Source organism: Symphalangus syndactylus, chromosome 5 (genome assembly GCF_028878055.3).
Source record: "Symphalangus syndactylus isolate Jambi chromosome 5, NHGRI_mSymSyn1-v2.1_pri, whole genome shotgun sequence".
NCBI classification, from domain to species: Eukaryota; Metazoa; Chordata; class Mammalia; order Primates; family Hylobatidae; genus Symphalangus; species Symphalangus syndactylus.
Genome location: NC_072427.2, coordinates 137,553,946 through 137,571,898, shown reverse-complemented (window position 1 = coordinate 137,571,898; position 17,953 = coordinate 137,553,946). Strand labels below are relative to the sequence as shown.

The 17,953-nt window shown below is 37.8% G+C and overlaps 1 protein-coding gene across 3 annotated transcripts in view; it reads left to right on the top strand.

Annotated features, from left to right (window-relative positions):
• Window positions 1-17,741, top strand: part of PIK3C2G (phosphatidylinositol-4-phosphate 3-kinase catalytic subunit type 2 gamma) — a 403,358-nt gene extending 385,617 nt beyond the window's left edge. For all 3 annotated transcript variants that reach the window (XM_055280504.2, XM_055280503.2, XM_055280500.2), the window contains 2 exons: window positions 9,767-9,892; window positions 17,205-17,741. In XM_055280504.2, coding sequence (XP_055136479.2) covers window positions 9,767-9,892; window positions 17,205-17,357 — 279 coding nt within the window. In that variant the 3' untranslated portion in view covers window positions 17,358-17,741. The remainder of the gene's footprint in view (window positions 1-9,766; window positions 9,893-17,204) is intronic.
• Window positions 17,742-17,953: the final 212 nt, after the last annotated feature.

Sequence of the window (17,953 nt, the reverse complement as noted above, 5' to 3'; positions counted from 1 at the left end):
TAAATAATTTTGTATCTCATGAGGAAGATGACATACATATAAAACTATTTTTAAAACATTGAAAAATTATGTTTTAACAGCAAATCTAGAATATATCAAATTCACTGTTGGTATGAGCAAAAAGAATTAAAGTTAGATGACTTCATATTACTTTCTGAGCACAGTAATATTATTAGCTGGAATTCTAAAAGAAAAGAGTACTGCTACTTTATTTCAACCTACCGTGAGTAAGGAAGTCCTCTAGATGACATAAGGAAACTTCTCATTGTTTAGATTGAGGGTCAGACTGAGAATTCTGTATCTCTAACCCTAATCATTCTTCAGGGGAGTATTAAGTCTTTGTGAAGGTCTAAAATGCAGCCAGAGTTAAAAAAAAAAAAAAAAAATTGCAGCGTAAGACATTTAGACAAGTAGGGGTTATTTAATCATTTTAAAGTAAAATTTAATTTGCATAATCATAAGGGCAAAGGATGAAATGAGAAGTATTGATGAGGAGACAGCTAGTGATTTCTTTAATAAATTATTCGAGACATTTAAGGAAGAGGATATGATGCTAGTAAGAAGAAAAACAAATTACTGCTGAGAAGACAGCAACATTGGGGGGAAGAGAAGTTTCTCTTAAAGATTTGAAAAATCAATGTCTGTGTTTAAAGCTGTTAAAGGACAAACTAAGCCTGCTGCTTACATCTAATGCATCCCCGACTTCAACTAAAACCTGTGCTGTTCTATCATTCTAAAATCTTCACAATATTCAAGGACCTCGTCAAAGACACTAATAACTTGGAAATAGAAGCCCAAACCTTGAGTGTTACTTAATGCTGGGAAAAGGCTCTATACAAATGGATTTTCTTCTTCTGTAATGTGGAGTTTATTCTTCATACAGTGGGGAATCCTTGAATGTTTAGAGAAGAAAAGGGACATGATCAAAGCAGTCTTATGGGAAGATTCAATACACCAATGGTATACAGAATGAATGAAGGAAAAGGGTGGGAAAATTAGAAGATTAAAAAGTATTAAAATCCAGTTATAATAGGTCAGGGAATAAAGATATGTGATGGCAGATGAACCAAAGCAAAAAAGAAGGTGTTCGATCTTGGCACATAGTAGATTTGAAAATCAAGGATGGGGGGGCACAAGGAAAACTGGGTAGCAGTACTAACAAAGTCCAATTCGTTGGGAAAATCTGTTTTGGAACAGTGAGGAGGAATAGAAGATAGATTCAGATTGAAGTTTATTGAGTGTAAGAATGCTAAGAAGACATCCAGATGGAAATATTCACAGATCTCTAGGCTGGGATCCTAGGGATCAACTAGAGATTCTAATTTGGGAGTCATCTACATCAGTGTTCCCCTCTGGGGTCAGTTTTGTATCCTGGGTGACATTTAACGATGTTTGAATACATTTTCAGTTGTCACAACTGGGAAGATGACAGTACTGGCATCTAGTAGGTAGAGGCCAGGGACACTGTGAAAACATCCTATGGTACCCAGAACAGCCCCCTGCAACAAAGAATTAAAAGAATTATCTGTCCCAACGGGCCAATAGTGCCAAGACTGAGAAACCCTGCTCTACATAAATGTCATAATACATTGGAGATACCTTATCCAATCAGTACATACAGTATATTCATGTTTAATTCCTAGGAAATAAAAATAATGTCAACATTTATTCAGCCTTACTGCTTAAGCACTGTCCTCACATTACATGGTATATTATTTAATCTTAAAAATCCTATGAGATAGGCATTATTTTTGTCCTCATTTAGCAGATGAGGAAACATCCGCTGAAAAGTTAAGATACCTGCTGTATTAGGGTTCACCAGAAAAACAGAACCAATAATAAGTATAGACATGGACACAGATAGAGATATAGAAAACAGATATGAGTACAGACATAGTCATAAACATCAATATAGACATAAAGAGATTGATCATGAGGAATTGGCTTATGGACATATGGAGTTGGAGCAGTCTCACAATCAGCTGTCCACAAACTGAAGAGTCACAAAAACTAAACTGGTGGTGTAGATCCAGTCAAAGTCTGAAGGCCTAAGAACCAGGAGTACAAATGGTATAAGTCCCAGAGGACCAGAAGAGACTGCTGTCCCAGCTGAAACAGGAAGGAAGAATAAATTATCTTTTTCTCACTGTTTTATTCTATTCAGGCTTTGATGCATTAGATAATGCCCACCCACCCTGGGGATGACAATCTACTTTACTGGGTCTCTGGATTCAAATGCTGATCTCTTTTGGAAACCCCCTCACGGACACACCCTGTGTTTAACCTGATATCTGAAATAATATTTAACCTGATATCTGGGCATCCTGTGAATGAGTCAAGTTGACACATTAAATTAACCATCACAAGTTCACTCCCTGTCAACTTGCCACTCATATATATCTCCTTAACAGTACTTACTCTCCAAGTAAAGATAACAATGTCATAATTCTGCCAAACACAATACAACTCTGCTCCATACAACCAAAAACATGCTAATGCCATCCTCAGAAAAAGAGGTAAAGTCCTTGAGTGATGTTTACTGTTCTCCTTGACATTCCATAGTTTAAATACTATGATGTATAATTAATAATGCTTAAGTACTATGATATTAATATAAAGTATGATGTAATAACATAAATAACAAATACATACATAAACACATGTTACATAAGAGAATAAAAGAGGAAAGAAAACAAAGATATTTGCTATACATACTAAGCGTTCATTACAAAATAAGGAGTAAATACTCATGATACTTAAAATATTCATCTCTGTAACTGGTCACGTTGTCATAGTTGGTATTTATAACTACCTACTTCCATCCTTTATTCTATTTGCCTTCAGCATATACCTCTGCTGGTCATGTTTCTTTACCTGGTGGGGTAACCCAAACCTTCATGAAGGGTCTGACCCACTGGAGATCCTGCCTGGAGTGGGCTGTTATAGTATTCTGTTGACCTTAATTGCAGGGCGTGGTAATACTAAGAGTTGCCCTAAATGATCACCTGTACTCCAGAAGTACCCTTCCTTAATTCCATTGTGGAGTAGTAGAACAATTTGCCCTTGTTAGTCAGGATCAATCACTCTAGCCAGAACTGTAACTCCCTTTTTGCCTGGTGGTTCAGAGGCTTGAGGAGCTCAGAGTGGCTGAGTGGAAGTCTTAACATTCAATTCAACGCAATCATTGTTGTGCCTCCCAATGGAAACGCTCCCCTCTGTTTTTATGATTCAGTTTAGAGGAACTAAGATATCTAGGCTGGTAGTGTATAAGCGTGTAGGAACAGGACACAAAAATTTGTTTGTTATTCACTGGGCATAATAGTGTGTGGTGCCATTCCCATTTCCACCCCTTTATTCTTGTACCTGTGAATCTTGGCTATCAGAGAAATCTCGCCATATATTGGATGCTGGTTCAGAGCATACACAGCCTTTTGTAGAATCTTGCTGCAGCCTGGCAAGGTATCACCACCTAGCTTGAACTGTAACTAAGTCTTCAAAGGCCATTTCGTCATTCTGTAGAGGCCAAATGCTTCAGGAGGGTGGGGAACATAGTAAGACCAGTGAAGTCCATGAACATGGGCCCATTGCCATGCTCTTTTTGCTGTGATGTGAGTCCCATAATCATAAACAATGAGGTCCAGTAGTATGAAGCATGATGATAGATCCCTTCTAAGATAAAGGATAAGTTGTTGCAGCTGGCTTCTCCTACAACCAAGAAAGAGGCACAATGACTAGTGGGCCTATGGGATTTTGGAGGCAACGTACTCCTCACGTGGAATACTGTGATGGATAAGGCATTCTACAAGTCCATGGACAGTACTTCTGACAGAAACTGCACAAGGAATGCAAATCCCTATTCACAGTATTTATTCCAGTAAGAAGAAACACCACTTTTTCATGATGGAAGCAGTCCAATGTAATCAACCTGCCACCAGATAGCTTACTGGCATGGGGAATGATGCCATCTCAGGAACTGAGTGTCCGTCTCTGCTGTTGACATTTTGGGCACTCAGCAGTGGCTGTGGCTGGGTCAGCCTTGATGAATAAAAGTCCATGTTGCTAAGCTCAGGAAAACCTCCACCCCTACTACCATGACCACTTTGTTCATGAACCCACTGGGCAATGACAGGGGTGACAGGGGAAAGAGGTTAATGAGTATCCACAGAATGGCTCATCTTATCCACTTGATTATTAAAATCTTCTGATGAGGTCACCCTTCAGTGAGCATTCACATGGGACAGGAATGTCTTCACATTTTTTGCCCATTTAGAGAGACCTATCCACATGCTTCCTCCCCAATCTTCTCATCACCAATTTTCCAATAACATTCTTTCTAAGCCCCTGATCACCCAGCCAAACCATTGGCTGCAACCCATGGATCACTATATAATTACACACCTGGCCATTTCTCCTTCCAAGCAAAGTGAACAAGCAGGTGAACTGCTTGAAATTCTGCCCACTGGGAGGATTTTCCTTCACCACTGTCCTTTAGGGATGTCCCAGAAAGGAGCTGTAGTGCTAAAGCTGTCCACTTTCAGATAGTGCCTGTATATCATGCAGAACTATCTGTAAACAAGGCCTCATCTTTCTCTTCCTCTGTCAACTGACTGCAGGGAACTCTTCATGAGGCCATGGGTGCAGGCTGGAAGAAAGAAGTCAGTGCAGCAGCAATGGAAACCATGGGCACTTGGGACACTTCTTCATGTAACTTAATGTGCCACGCCATCAAGGCCAGTTCAGGCCTGATTATGTGTATACCAATTTCACTTGCTGATGGAGTATTGTGATGCACACCCAGCTTTATGGCTTCATGAGTGAGATGACATCCAATTAGTGATGGGCAACTCAGGGCACAGGGCGACATGGTGGCCCACAGTTGAGCATTCAGTCACCACTAAGGCCTAGTAGCAAGCCAAGAGCTATTTCTCAAAAGGAGACAGGTTATCTGCATGAGATGGCAGGCCTTTGCTCCAAAATCCTAAGGGCCTGTGGTGAAATTCACCAGAGGGACTTGCAAAGTCTTCAAACATCATCTTTTCTGCCACTGACACTTGAAGCACCATTAGATCTACTGGATCATGTAACCCATGTGGCAAAGCAGCTTGCACAGCAGCTTGGACCTGTTACAGAACCTTCTCTTCTTCTGAGCCCCACTCAAAACAAGCAGCTTTTCAGGTCACTCAGCAAACGGGCCAGGCTAACACACCCAAATGAGGAGTATGTTGTATCCAAAATCCCATAGGCCCACTAGGCATTTGCCTCTTTCTTGGTTGTAGGAGAAGCCAGCTGCAACAACTTATCCTTTATCTTAGGAGGGAGAGATCAACATGCTCCACACCACTGGACCTCTAAAAATTTCACTGAGATAGAAGTCCTCTGAAGTTTAGTCAGCTTTATTTTCCACCCTCTGACATGCAAAATCCTCACAAATAAGTCTATAGTTAGCATAATGTCATCAATGTAATGGACCAGTGTGTTAGCAAGTGAACTAGATTATGACATAGGGCTGGGTAGTTGATGTACCCCTGAGGTAGGACAGTGAAGGTGACTTGCTGGTCTTGTCAGCTGAAAGCAAACTGCTTCTGGTGGTCTTTGTTTTTGTTTTGTTTTGTTTTGAGATGGAGTTTCACTCTTGTTGCCCAGGCTGGAGTGCAATGGCACGATCTCGGCTCACTGCAACCTCCGCCTCCTGGGTTCAAGTGATTCTCCTGCCTCAGCCCCAAAGCAGCTGGGATTACAGGCATGTGCCACCATGTCCAGCTAATTTTGTATTTTTAGTAGAAATGGGGTTTCTCCATGTTGGTCAGGCTGGTCTTGAACTCCCGACCTCAGGTGATCCACCCACCTCGGCCTCCCAAAGTGCTGGGATTACAGGTGTGAGCCACTGCACCCCTGGTGGTCTTTGTTAACAGGTATTAATAAAAATAGCATTTGCCAGGTCAATAGCTGCATACCAGGTATCAGGAGATGTGTTAATTTGTGTAAGCAGTGAAACCACATCCAGTATAGCAGCTGCAATTGGAGTTATTTCTTGGTTAAGCTGATGATAATCCACTCTCATTCTCCAAGATTCATCCATATAGCCAGATAGGCAAACTGAATGGGGATGTGGTGGGGTTCACCCCCAACCCCTGTGTCTTTCAAGTCCTTGATAGTTGTACTAATCTCTGAAATCCCCCCAGTAACATGGCTTTGGTTTATTATTTTCCTGGATAGAGGCAATACTAGTGGCTCCCACTACACCTTTTTCACCATAATAGCCCTCACTTCACAGGTCAGGAAACCAATGTGAGGACTCTGCTAGCTGCTATGTCTATTCCAATTATGCCTCCCAGAATTGAAGAAGTAACCATAGGATGGGTTTGAGAATCCACAGGGCCCACTGTGAGACAGACATGAGCTAAAATGCTATTGATCACCTGACCTCTATAAACCCCCTACTCTGACTGGTGGTCCACAGTGACATTTTGAGTCTCTTGAATTCAGTGTCAGTTGAGAGCCAATGTCCAGTAGTTCCCAAAAGATCTGATTATATCCTTTCCCCTAGCTCACAGTTATCCTGGTAAAAACCCATAGGTCCCTCTGAATAAAGATTAACAGTACAAATTTTGGATAGTATCCAAGAGTCTTTCCTCAAGGGGACCCAGTCTCTCCTTCATTCAAGGGTTTCTAGATCTGTGAGCTGACTCAAGTCTAGGAATTAATTGAGAGGCCCTGAGTCTCTGTTTTTATGATTCGGGTAAGATTTTATTCACTTGACCTAGATTTTTTTTTTTTTTTTAACAAAAAAATGAAATAAGAATTTGTAGTCTTCCTATTGATTTCACTTCAAGGAATACGTAAAATCTAGCCTACATCATGCAACTGCAGGAATCAGACTGTTCTGATAGCTGCTTTGGCCCTGCTGTCTGCTATGGTAACCACACCCACCCTGACCTTGGCAGTTTAGCAAGGCAACTTGGCCCCTGCCACACTGGGGTCTAATTACCCCCATTGCATTTAGGTTTCCCAATTCAGTGACTGCAGGTCCTACTGTGAGGCTTGGCCTACAGAGAAGAGCGATCACAGAGCTTTTCAAGGATGCTGGGCCTCCCCTCACAAATTTATTTCTCACAGTGTTGTTGAAAATTGTGTCTTTTGATGACTCTCAGTGTGGGTCTTATATGACGAATCCTCTCTCCTTATGCTTTTAATCCTTTCCGCTACATTAAATCAAGGCTGGTCCAGCCTGTGCACCTTTTGGTCCGTGTGTCAGCCAACGCAGCACCCTGTTAGAACCCTTTCTGATTCCCCAAGCTTCAATATTAAATGAAGGATCTCTGCTTAGTGAGCCCGGGAAAACAAAAAAAACATTTAACTTAATATAACTTTATGTTTTTTCTACCATTATTTCACACCCTTAGTATCCATTCCTACACCTGTTACCCAGATTTCTGTCTGTAAGAATTAGAAAACTCAAGTAATTCTTTTGGAGTGTAGCACACATCTTCATGGGTCACACTTTGAACCTCAACTTAGAGGCCAGCTGAGATTTGAGTTTGGTTATAGGGCTAGAAGCAGAGAGAGATGAGAGATGGGGTAGAGGTAAAGGGGTTCTCAGGAAAATTAAAATTGTCTTGCATAGCAGCTGCCTCAGAGGAGGCTATCACTATTTGCTCAGACAGTGCAGAGCTGATGCTCTCAGAGGGTGGAGATGAAGTAGAGAAGGAGATACCACTGAGGACAAGGAGGCCACTTCCACTAGAAAAGAAGACTCATCAGAATTTACGAGCTCCATGTCCCAAACGTGATCAGCAACTTTCTACACAACCCCCATCCAACTTACAGAATCTCATCAATGCTTCACTTTAACAGTAGACACTTTGTGAAGCGTGGAATTCAACTTGCATTGTAATTCAACCAGTGTCAAGCTGAGATTCTGCATTTGGTGTTAAGCAATCTCAGCCCCACGGTACAGGAGATAAGGGTCTCCTTCAGGGCACACATAGAAGTTTCAGGTCATTTATGCAGTGCTTGAGCCACATAACACTCTTACAGACAAATCTAGAAATAATGTTTCACCAGATATCTGGGCATCCCATGACCTAGCCATATTGACACACAAAACTAACCATCGCACCTGTCTAAAGCCACATAGCTGGCAAATTTGGGGGCCCAGATTTGCAATCAGAAAATCCATTTCCAGAAACATGTTTTACTCACTAAGTTGCAGTATCTAGGGATTATAGGCAGGATATCCTCAAGTTCCAAAACAGATAAGACAGAGTTAAACAGAGCAGAAACACTTTTACTACTTCATTCTTCTCACCAAAAAAAAAAAAAAAAAATCTACTCCCAAATATTAATAGCAACTTCTTTCTGTGTCACTGAAGATTTCATTATACCGTTGATAGATTTCAGTGCTCCCCCTCCTGGGGGAGGATATCAAATGGCAGAGGTGTACCTTGAGCTCCACTAAAGTACCGGTCCTCATTCTTAACATATTGACAAATGAGAGTGTCCAGATATATTTTATCTTGTTTGTTAATAATTGTAATAAAAACCAAAACTGTCTAATGATATAATTTTTAATATGTAATTTAGAACTGAATAAAATTTAGTCCTATAATAATATATATCATATTTTCTTGCTTTACTATATGCTTTTTTGAGTTCTGAAGAAAGATGTGAAATTAAAGCTAATGGAGCTGGGTATGGGGGTGCACTGGCTTTTCACATGTGAATATCACTGTATTTCAGAGCATTAAAATATATTTCTTGAAAATTACTGATTTAATAGAATTAGTAAACAAAACTAGAACTTAATTCCTCAAGTTTTACTTTTAAATCATCTGCTTTAAATATAAATTATACAAATAGTTCTCATTTTATAAAACTAGACATTCAGAGTTTTAGTACCATTTACTCTACAGTTGGTCAAGATCACAAAGGTAAAATCTATTTCTTTCAAGTATGATGGTTTCCAAATTTTTGAAACAGGGGAGTCATTCTTCAAATGATCTATTTAGAAATTAACATATCCATAACAGATTTGAAGGCAAGATGGAAAAGGTGGAAACAAGTTCTGAAGCCAGGATGGGGAGCTGAGGAGGAGAAAGTTTAAGGAAGAACTGGGGAGTGGAGGTTCAGAGATCCACCCATTTAGCCATGCTATTCAGCAACTCCTTAGGCAACTTTTGGAGCACCATAGAACGAAGGGATTGTCCAACATAATTTAGAGTAATTTAGATGATAAAATTATTATAACTATTTTTAAATCTTGTACGTATATTAAAGTTATAGCTCTAATATTTTAATTATATTTTATTTTAAAATATGATATTATATAATATACATATATATTATTAAATGCTACATCTCATTTTATATACTGAACTTGAATTTTTTAATTTTCAAAAGTGGTGTACGGCATCCTGAGGCACTTACATTTTTGTCTCTGCTTGTGGCTAATATTTATCTCTTGACCATATCTGTCAAAATGCAAATTTAGATTTTACAGCAAAAAACTAAATTATATGTAATGGACTTTAAATATAGTTCTCTGACACAACACTTAATGTAAGATGGCCAGCTTTACTCTTTTAAACTGTGGTTTGGAATTATCTTTTAGCATTGATGAATTTCTTTTGATTTTCTCTTATTTTCAGATCAACAAAGTGACTGCAATAAATCCTGATCCTGCCTTTGGTCTGGGTATTTAGTAGCTCTGTATTTGTTTTCTTTGATAGCAACATGCATTAATATTTATAACCATTTTCCTTTGCAGCATCTCCCAGATGGCTCTGCGCCCAGTGCACATGTTGAATTTTATCTTTTACCATATCCCAGTGAAGTTCGTAGGAGGAAAACAAAATCTGTTCCAAAATGTACAGACCCCACTTACAATGAAATTGTAAGTATGAGTCATCTTTTGTCCAGTCATTTTGTATTTTTCTTACCATTTTTCAGCTTAACAACCAAATATGGAAAATTTGCAGTAATTGGCAGCATTATTTCATAAAGGAAAGATATTTTCCAAAGTAGTCGCAGTATACTGATCCCTCTTCTAGATGCTATGGGCACTGGAAAATACAGATACTGCTTTCAAAGCTCTTATAAACCAATTTGCAAGTTATGGCTAACCTCCAGCAAGGGCCCAAGACTTGTTTTGCATACTAACATTATTCCTGACTTCATCTTATTTTCTCTAACCTTATTCTCCTTTACCTGATTTTCATTACCTAATAATTTTATCATATACTACCTTGGGTATAACAGTAAATCTCATAAAATCCCTTTTGAAAAACTAAAAAAAAATACAAAATACAAATGGAAGTTAATGTGTATTATAAATAGCTAATTTATTTGTAATGTGCAATCTGAACATTCAATTCCCTAACTTCTTTCTAAGGCAAGTCCCTACATTTATTCTCTTGATTCCATCCTTTCCCATCTCCTCTGCACCTTGCTCAGCTGCTTATTTGTGTTCCTTTTCTTATGGCTGTCCCATCCACAGGATCCTCCAGTCAGAAATATTAAAAAAAAAAAACAAAAGACTCCCCAACTCAGGCTTGCTAAGCAAATTTTCTTTCCCTCCCTATCACCTCCAAACTTTTCCAAAACTAACCCACATGACCTGCTTTCCCTTCATCTCTCCCTTTCACTCTTGAATGCTTTGCAGTGTGGATTCTGACCTCTATTGATAGTACTTTATTCAAGGGGCATCAATAGACTCCTAACTGCGAAATCCAAAGAGCCCTCAGGCTCTCGTGCCTAGATCGGTTATACAGCAGCACTACTGACCACACCTCCTAAAACCTCCCTTTTGCTTTTTGAGTTGCACCTTTTCTTAATTCTCTTCCATTTTCTCTACCTACTCTCTCATTTTCCTTCATTGTTATTCTTTCTCTTAAAGTATTATTGTTTGCTGAAGTCGCATGATCCACCCTCATCTCCTCTTCCTGTACATACTCTCACAATTATCTTATGGATCCACAAAGTTTTATTTAAAACCTATAGGTAGGTTGCATCTGAATTTACTCCTAAAATCCTGGCTTCTCTCTCAAGCTTTTTTTTTTTTTTTTTATGATGGAGCCCCTCACTCTGTGTCAAGCAGGCCGGAGTGCAGTGGCACAATCTCAGCTCACCACAACCTCCACCTCCCAGGTTCAAGCAATTCTCCTGTTTCAGCCACCCAAGTAGCTAGGATTACAAGCTCCTACCACCACATCCAGCTAATTTTTGTATTTTTAGCAGAGACGGGGTTTTGCCATGTTGGTCAGGCTGGTCTCGAACTCCTGACCTCAGGTGATCCTCCCACCTCAGCCTCACAAAATGCTGGGATTACAGGCATGAGCCATCACGCCCAGACTCTCTCACACTTCTGCCTGATTACTGGGGAGCTCCATCTGAATGTCTCATAGGCACTTTTAGACCAGGCTTTCCTCCATTCGTTCTTTCTTTTATAGGTGGTACCTTTGGTGTCAAAACTAAGAAACTCTTTGCGTAGCACTGAGTCTCAAAGATTTTCTCTTATATTTTTCTCTAAAAGTTGTATAGCTTTACATTTTACATTTAAGTACATTATCCATTTTGAGTTAAATTTTTAACAAAATGTGATGTTTAAGTCAAGGCTCTTTATTTCCCCACCGTGGATACCAATTATTCCAGCACTATTTGTTGAAAAGGCAGTTCTTCCTCCACTGAATTTCTTTTGCCTCTTTGTCAAAAATCAGTTGGGAATATTTGTGTTCTTACAATCTTTTTGTTGTCCCATACTTAGCCATATTTTCAGATCACATCAGACAGCTTGTCATTCCCTGAATGGACTGTAGGATTTTGTGACAGAACTCATGCCACCATTCACCTCTCTCTGCCCTTCTCTGCCTGCTTTGAGACTGACCTCAGATGTGAACTCTGCAAACACTGTCACCTCGTGGATTCACACCACACTTATAATCCTTTCTTTAGTCCTACACGGTTTTTCTTCTAGTATATCATAAACTTCTCCAGGGCGGGGTAAATGTCTTATCCTTTTTAACACTTTTAACACTTAGTTACCTCTAAAAAGATGTGTAATAAATATTCGGGGCAGTTTTATAAGTGACACTGTGTGTGTGTGTGTGTGTGTGTGTAAAATGTAAATGCATGTAAATACTGCATATATATATACAGAGAGAGAGATTCTCTAAACTAGTAAGGAAAAATATTTTGACACTATTATTTGTCATGATGTCAACAGTGAGAAGTGTACACTTCCCAACAACATATCACTGTTTCTTTTCATACTTTTTGAGTACAAGTCTCCATGCCTACTATCAAGAAACTTCTCAGACCCTGTGCTAGATGTGAGCATTTTCAGTATAAGAAAACATATAATAACAAGAAACCACTAACAATTCAGAATAATTTAAATAAACTTGTGTTTTATTTATTTCAAGCTTTATGTGTTATAAGAAAACCGTAGTAAATATATATTCATGGAAGATTATTTTATAATTCTTGCTGTGCACATAACTTTTCTGAGGGCTTGCAATACCTAGGTCCTCACACATCCATAGCCCACTGATTAAAAATCACTACAAATCTTTCTCAATTGATCTATACTTGTCGCATGAATAGACACTTTCTACTTTGGACACATTTTAAATTGCTTCAAAAACCACGGTCCACGCATAGGCAATTCCAATGAGAACACAGTCCAATCAAGCAAAAATGTGAAGTAGTGTGTGTATAAGTGACGATTTTAGTGGTAGTCATTAGGACAGTAAGAGGTTTCTAATCATATAAACAATTCTGGCAAAGAAGCTGGTTGAATTCCAAGAGCCAAAAGGAAAAAAAGGCAACAATGGTTAATTTAATTTTTTTCATTCTGTGTCTTTATCAACACAACAAGAATATTTATAAGAAATGCAAAGAAGCACACTAGATGTTAACTCTGATTTTACTTTCTCTTGCCCTCAGTTGCGATGTAGGATCCCATCTTTGTGTCAAATTCCTCAATCGCTTGTGTGCAACCTCAAGAACACCTTACTAGATGTCTTTACCAATAAGCCCAGTGCTTACTAGAGAGCCCAGTGAGTTATCACAGGGCATCTACCTTGTTTTAAACTTTTCCTCCGCTTCTGCCACCTCACTGAGTACTGCTGCATCAACCACTCACCACAGCTGGGATTTCTCAAACTGTAAAAGCTGTGTACTGTTCTTGAAGTGGGAGAGGATGACCTCACTCTCCTCTTTATATAAATCTCTTACAGGAGTACAAAGAAGATATTACATTGCATACCAATGTCTTACAAAGCCTTTTGTGAAAATAGTTCTTTTTATTTTTATTCCTATCCTTCTTTCTCCTTAATATCCAGAGATGAGAGAGGCTGGGTCGGGGACATAGACAAGTGACAGAGTCTCCACCCTTCACATACTAAGGCTTTGATGCAGGGCCAAGCTTGTCTATTTGACACTTCGCAGAGTGAGCCCCAATAGGCTTCATCAGCAGTCTCCCTGAAAACCCGTCATGTACAAATCCCAGTGATAGGCATGGCTGGTCTCAAGATGGGGCTGGGGCTGGGGGTGTGAGTGCTCAGGGAACTGCCATACAGCTTGAAGAAGCAGAGCTGGGATTCCGGGCTCCAAAGCCTCTTTCCACACCACTACTTTTGCCATCTTGTTAAAAACCATCATTTTTCACACGATTCATTAGAAATACAGAATTTCTACCCTATGACAGAATTACATGCTTATAATCAATATATTTTGTATACTGTAACCTTTTCTTATATATTATTCTGTTGTAAGGTATAAAGGGAAAATTAGAACGAACAGAACAGGAACGTTCTATGCATTTTACATGCCTTAAAATCTCCTGCAGAATATACAGTGATTACTTAGCACAATGCCAAGTATATGGCACACTCAGTAACCTATAGTTATTGTTATCTGTGTTATAATCTTATTGCAATTTCAACACAATGAAAATTGTATTTGTAAGTGAAGACAATGTGACCCAGAGGTCACACAACTAGATGTCAAGCCCAGAACTGCCTGATTCCAAAGCTCATGGTTACCGCACTACACTATGCTGTGTTATTCCTTCCTGTCTCCACCCACGCAGTACTCCTGTTCTCACTTTTGAACTCTTTCTTTCATTATCCTGCCTCCTCTACCACTTTCCACAAGCACTAGAGACACTTCAGTTCCTATCTTATTGTTCTCTCATTTCAATCATGAAAATACACTTTAGAATTATTTACTAGACCCTTGTGTCAACTAATGTTCAGTAAATTCTTGGAATGTTCAGTATATGTTAATAGATATTAATTACCTTAAGTGTTTTCTATTAGATGTAATAATTCCAAACCCACACATTTAGTTATTTGTCAGAAGGTAGTAAAGACTTAGCTCATGCCTATAGGTAAAAATTATTAGAAAAAGAAATTAAAAGAGCTATTTATTTTTGGTTCTGAGTATGTACCAGAACCATTTTTTTTTTGTTCTGAGTATGCAGAATATATATTAAATCCTTTGACGAAAAGGTCTCAAAGAATATAATCATCTCTGTACTTCGCTAACATTAGCCACTAATTATTCTTTGCTCAGTTAAAAAGAGTACTTACTATTTAACAACATTATGGATGCACCAAAGCAATTAGAATAGATATTTATCATCTATAATGTGCAATGATTACAGGTTTATAAAACTTCAGTCACTTTTAAGAAAATAACTTTTCTTAATGAAGGAGAGGGAAAAAATATATTAAATAATAAAAACTTTGGAAGTTCAGATGTTTGTATTTGAACCAGAAAAGCAAATAACTCCTAAAGTCGTTTCTTGAAGCTTTCAGCTTGCTAAATACCTGGAAGACTCAATTCTCTCTGGAAGGGTTTTCTCCAGTCAATTGATGCAAAATACTAAGAAACAACTGTTCCTTTTTGTGTATTTGACGGATCTTTTTCAGCTATAATTTACTGGTGTCTAATATGTTCCAGGCTTTGTAGCAAGGCTTATATTCATTATGTCATTTCTTCCTCCCTAACATACTAAAAGGTAAGGATTATTATCATCATTATACAAATGAGAAAACACACAGTTGACAACAGATTCATGAAAATATAAATTATTGTTATGTTTTTTAAAAACTTACAATTTATGACTTATTCAGGCAATTCACAGTGTCACAGTGTCCTTAGCCAGACATCCCCATTTTTCTGCATCATATACAGTCACACTTTGAGGGTTCCTTTCTCTGTTTTCTCTGTAAAATAAGAGAGGAGTTCATCAGCTGAACATGATGCAGGAAGAAAAATGGAGAATAGTTCAGACAGCTCAAAATACCCACTAAGAGAAAAGGAAAAGGAGTTTACTCTGAAGTCCTAGAAAGATTTCCAGGCAGCATTGGGCATCCAGTTGTTAAAAAACATGAATTACAGTGGTGGTAATTCAGTGTAGGTGGAACCTACAGTGGTAAGTTCTGAGATTTTTAAGGCAACTCTTAAAATCCTTTATTATCCCAGGAAAACTCAATGGATGAAAGGAAATTGTTTCATGCAGATTTTATTTAATGAACATGTATTTTCATAATTAAAAAACTAGTAATTTTGAATAAATAAAAGTAACCACAGTATTACTCCTGCATATGTACAAGAAAATATCATTGTGAATGAGCAACACTGGAAAACTAAACCATAATTTTCTGCATGGAATGAGAGTAAAATTCTGGAAGAAGAGGTAGCCAAAAGCACTCACATGGATCAGGGTAGACCGCATTCGCATATCATATTGTATCTCATGCCCTTTGATTGAACTTATTTACTTGGTAAGTGAATCATTGTTCAGAGCCACTAGCAGACTGATCTGGAACTGAATTTCATTGATAACGTAATGAAAGGTAAGCCTATGCCATACAAAGTACTGGAAACTAAATCCATGCTCACAGGGGAGGCCACCCAGTGAACTCAGAGGGCTGCCCTCTCAAGTTGTCTCCTCTGCTTCTTCTTGGCATATATTGAGAAAGTTTCTATCTTGTGACTTGGCTGTAAAAAGCAGGCAAGTTTGTAGCAGCATATGAAATTCCTTTTCTAAACGTGATCTAAGACATTTCCCTGGTAACCATGCCAGATTTCCACTCAGTTCTCTCCTCCTTTCATGATAAATAACGAATTTCTTAGCAGTACTATGCCTTTACATTGCTTTACCACTGCAGGTTGCTGATGGACCTGTAACTTACTTCCTGAACATTATAAAAGGACAGATGAACAGATTCCTTTTGAAAAAAAAGTCACAAAAAAAGAAGAAGATATGAAACTGTATATACAGCATAATTACAAGTCAGATTCTGAATAAGTGATTATACATAGAAAACCAAAAGAACATCAAAATGTTAACTGTAATTGTCTCCCAATGGTGAAAATTCCAATTATTTTCTTCCTTGTTGGTATTTTTTTTTGTTTCATGCAGATTTTATTTAATGAACATGTATTTTCATAATTAAAAATAAGTAATTTTGAATAAATAAAAGTAACCACAGTATTACTTCTGCATATGTACAAGAAAATATCATTGTGCTGCATTTAAGTAGCACAGGGAAATCATAGAAATCGGTCTGTATCATGGTCACAAAGATGGGAACCATAAAGACTGGGGATTCCAAAAGAGGGAAGAAGGAAGAAGGAGACCAAGGGTAGAAAAACTACCTATTGGGTACTATGTTCACTACTTAGGCAACATGATCATTAAAAGCCCAGCCACAGCATCATGCAATATACCCCTGGTACAAACCTGCACATCTATCCCTCTGAATCTAAAATTGAAAAAAAAAAAAATGGTCTGCTTTTCCTCATTAACCTTCAACACAGAAGAATGATGTTCTCTTTTTATTTTTATGAATACATAATAGCTGTACATATTTATGGGGTATAAAAAGTGAAGTATATTTAAATTTCTTCCTAGAGAGTAATTTACCATCTTTCTAAATATAGAGTGGGCAATTCTTAGTGGAATCAGTAAATTCTAGGATTCTTACAAAAATAGCCTGTCATTAAACTCTATTATGTTAGCAGAACCTTTAGCTTTTCAGAATAAAAGTTAGAAATAAAAGAGTCTGACATTAACCTATCTATTCCAGGGTACAAGATATTAGCAGCTAATTTTTTTATTAAAAGCAATTTTCAAAAAAGAGATGTATTTAAGCATTTCTGATTTATATTTTCATTATTTTCTCCCTTTTTAGGTAGTATATGATGAAGTCACCGAGCTCCAAGGACATGTCTTAATGCTTATTGTGAAGAGTAAAACTGTATTTGTGGGAGCAATTAACATCCGACTCTGTAGTGTCCCACTCGATGAAGAAAAATGGTATCCATTAGGAAACAGTATAATTTGACCACTGCAATGAACATATGCATTATTCATTAACTACTTGTATTTTTTTCACTTCTGGGCCTCTGAATCACATAAGTAAGGCATCTTTGTTGTCAAAGACAGCACAGGGTATTAAGGACACAGAAAACAATCAAGAATTAGTCTTTTGTGTTGTTTATTTTCTACTCGTGCTTTCATTGTTTTTTCATAATCTTTTCTCCTTCAGTGAAGTACTGATTGCATGAAATTTCATGTGTAAAATCATAAAGGACCTTTATTAAATCATTTTAATATATTTTAAATTAAACATAGGTTTACATTTGTTTTGTGTGCCTACAGTTAAAAGCAGTATTTTTAATGTATTTTATAAGAAAGACAGTCAAATAAACCTCATCAATTAATTCAAGATCTAGGTATATCTGTAATCAATTTTTAAAATTTAAATTATATATACTTATACCTACTCATAATCTTACTTATTGAGGGAATTGGTATATTTCAGCAGAATGCTATATTATTTTCTATCAGAAAACCAAAACATAAATCCTGAAATTCTTAAATTCGATTGTTGGAAGAAACTTCTTTGTAGTTTTTCACCCTCTTCACCACCAATCAATT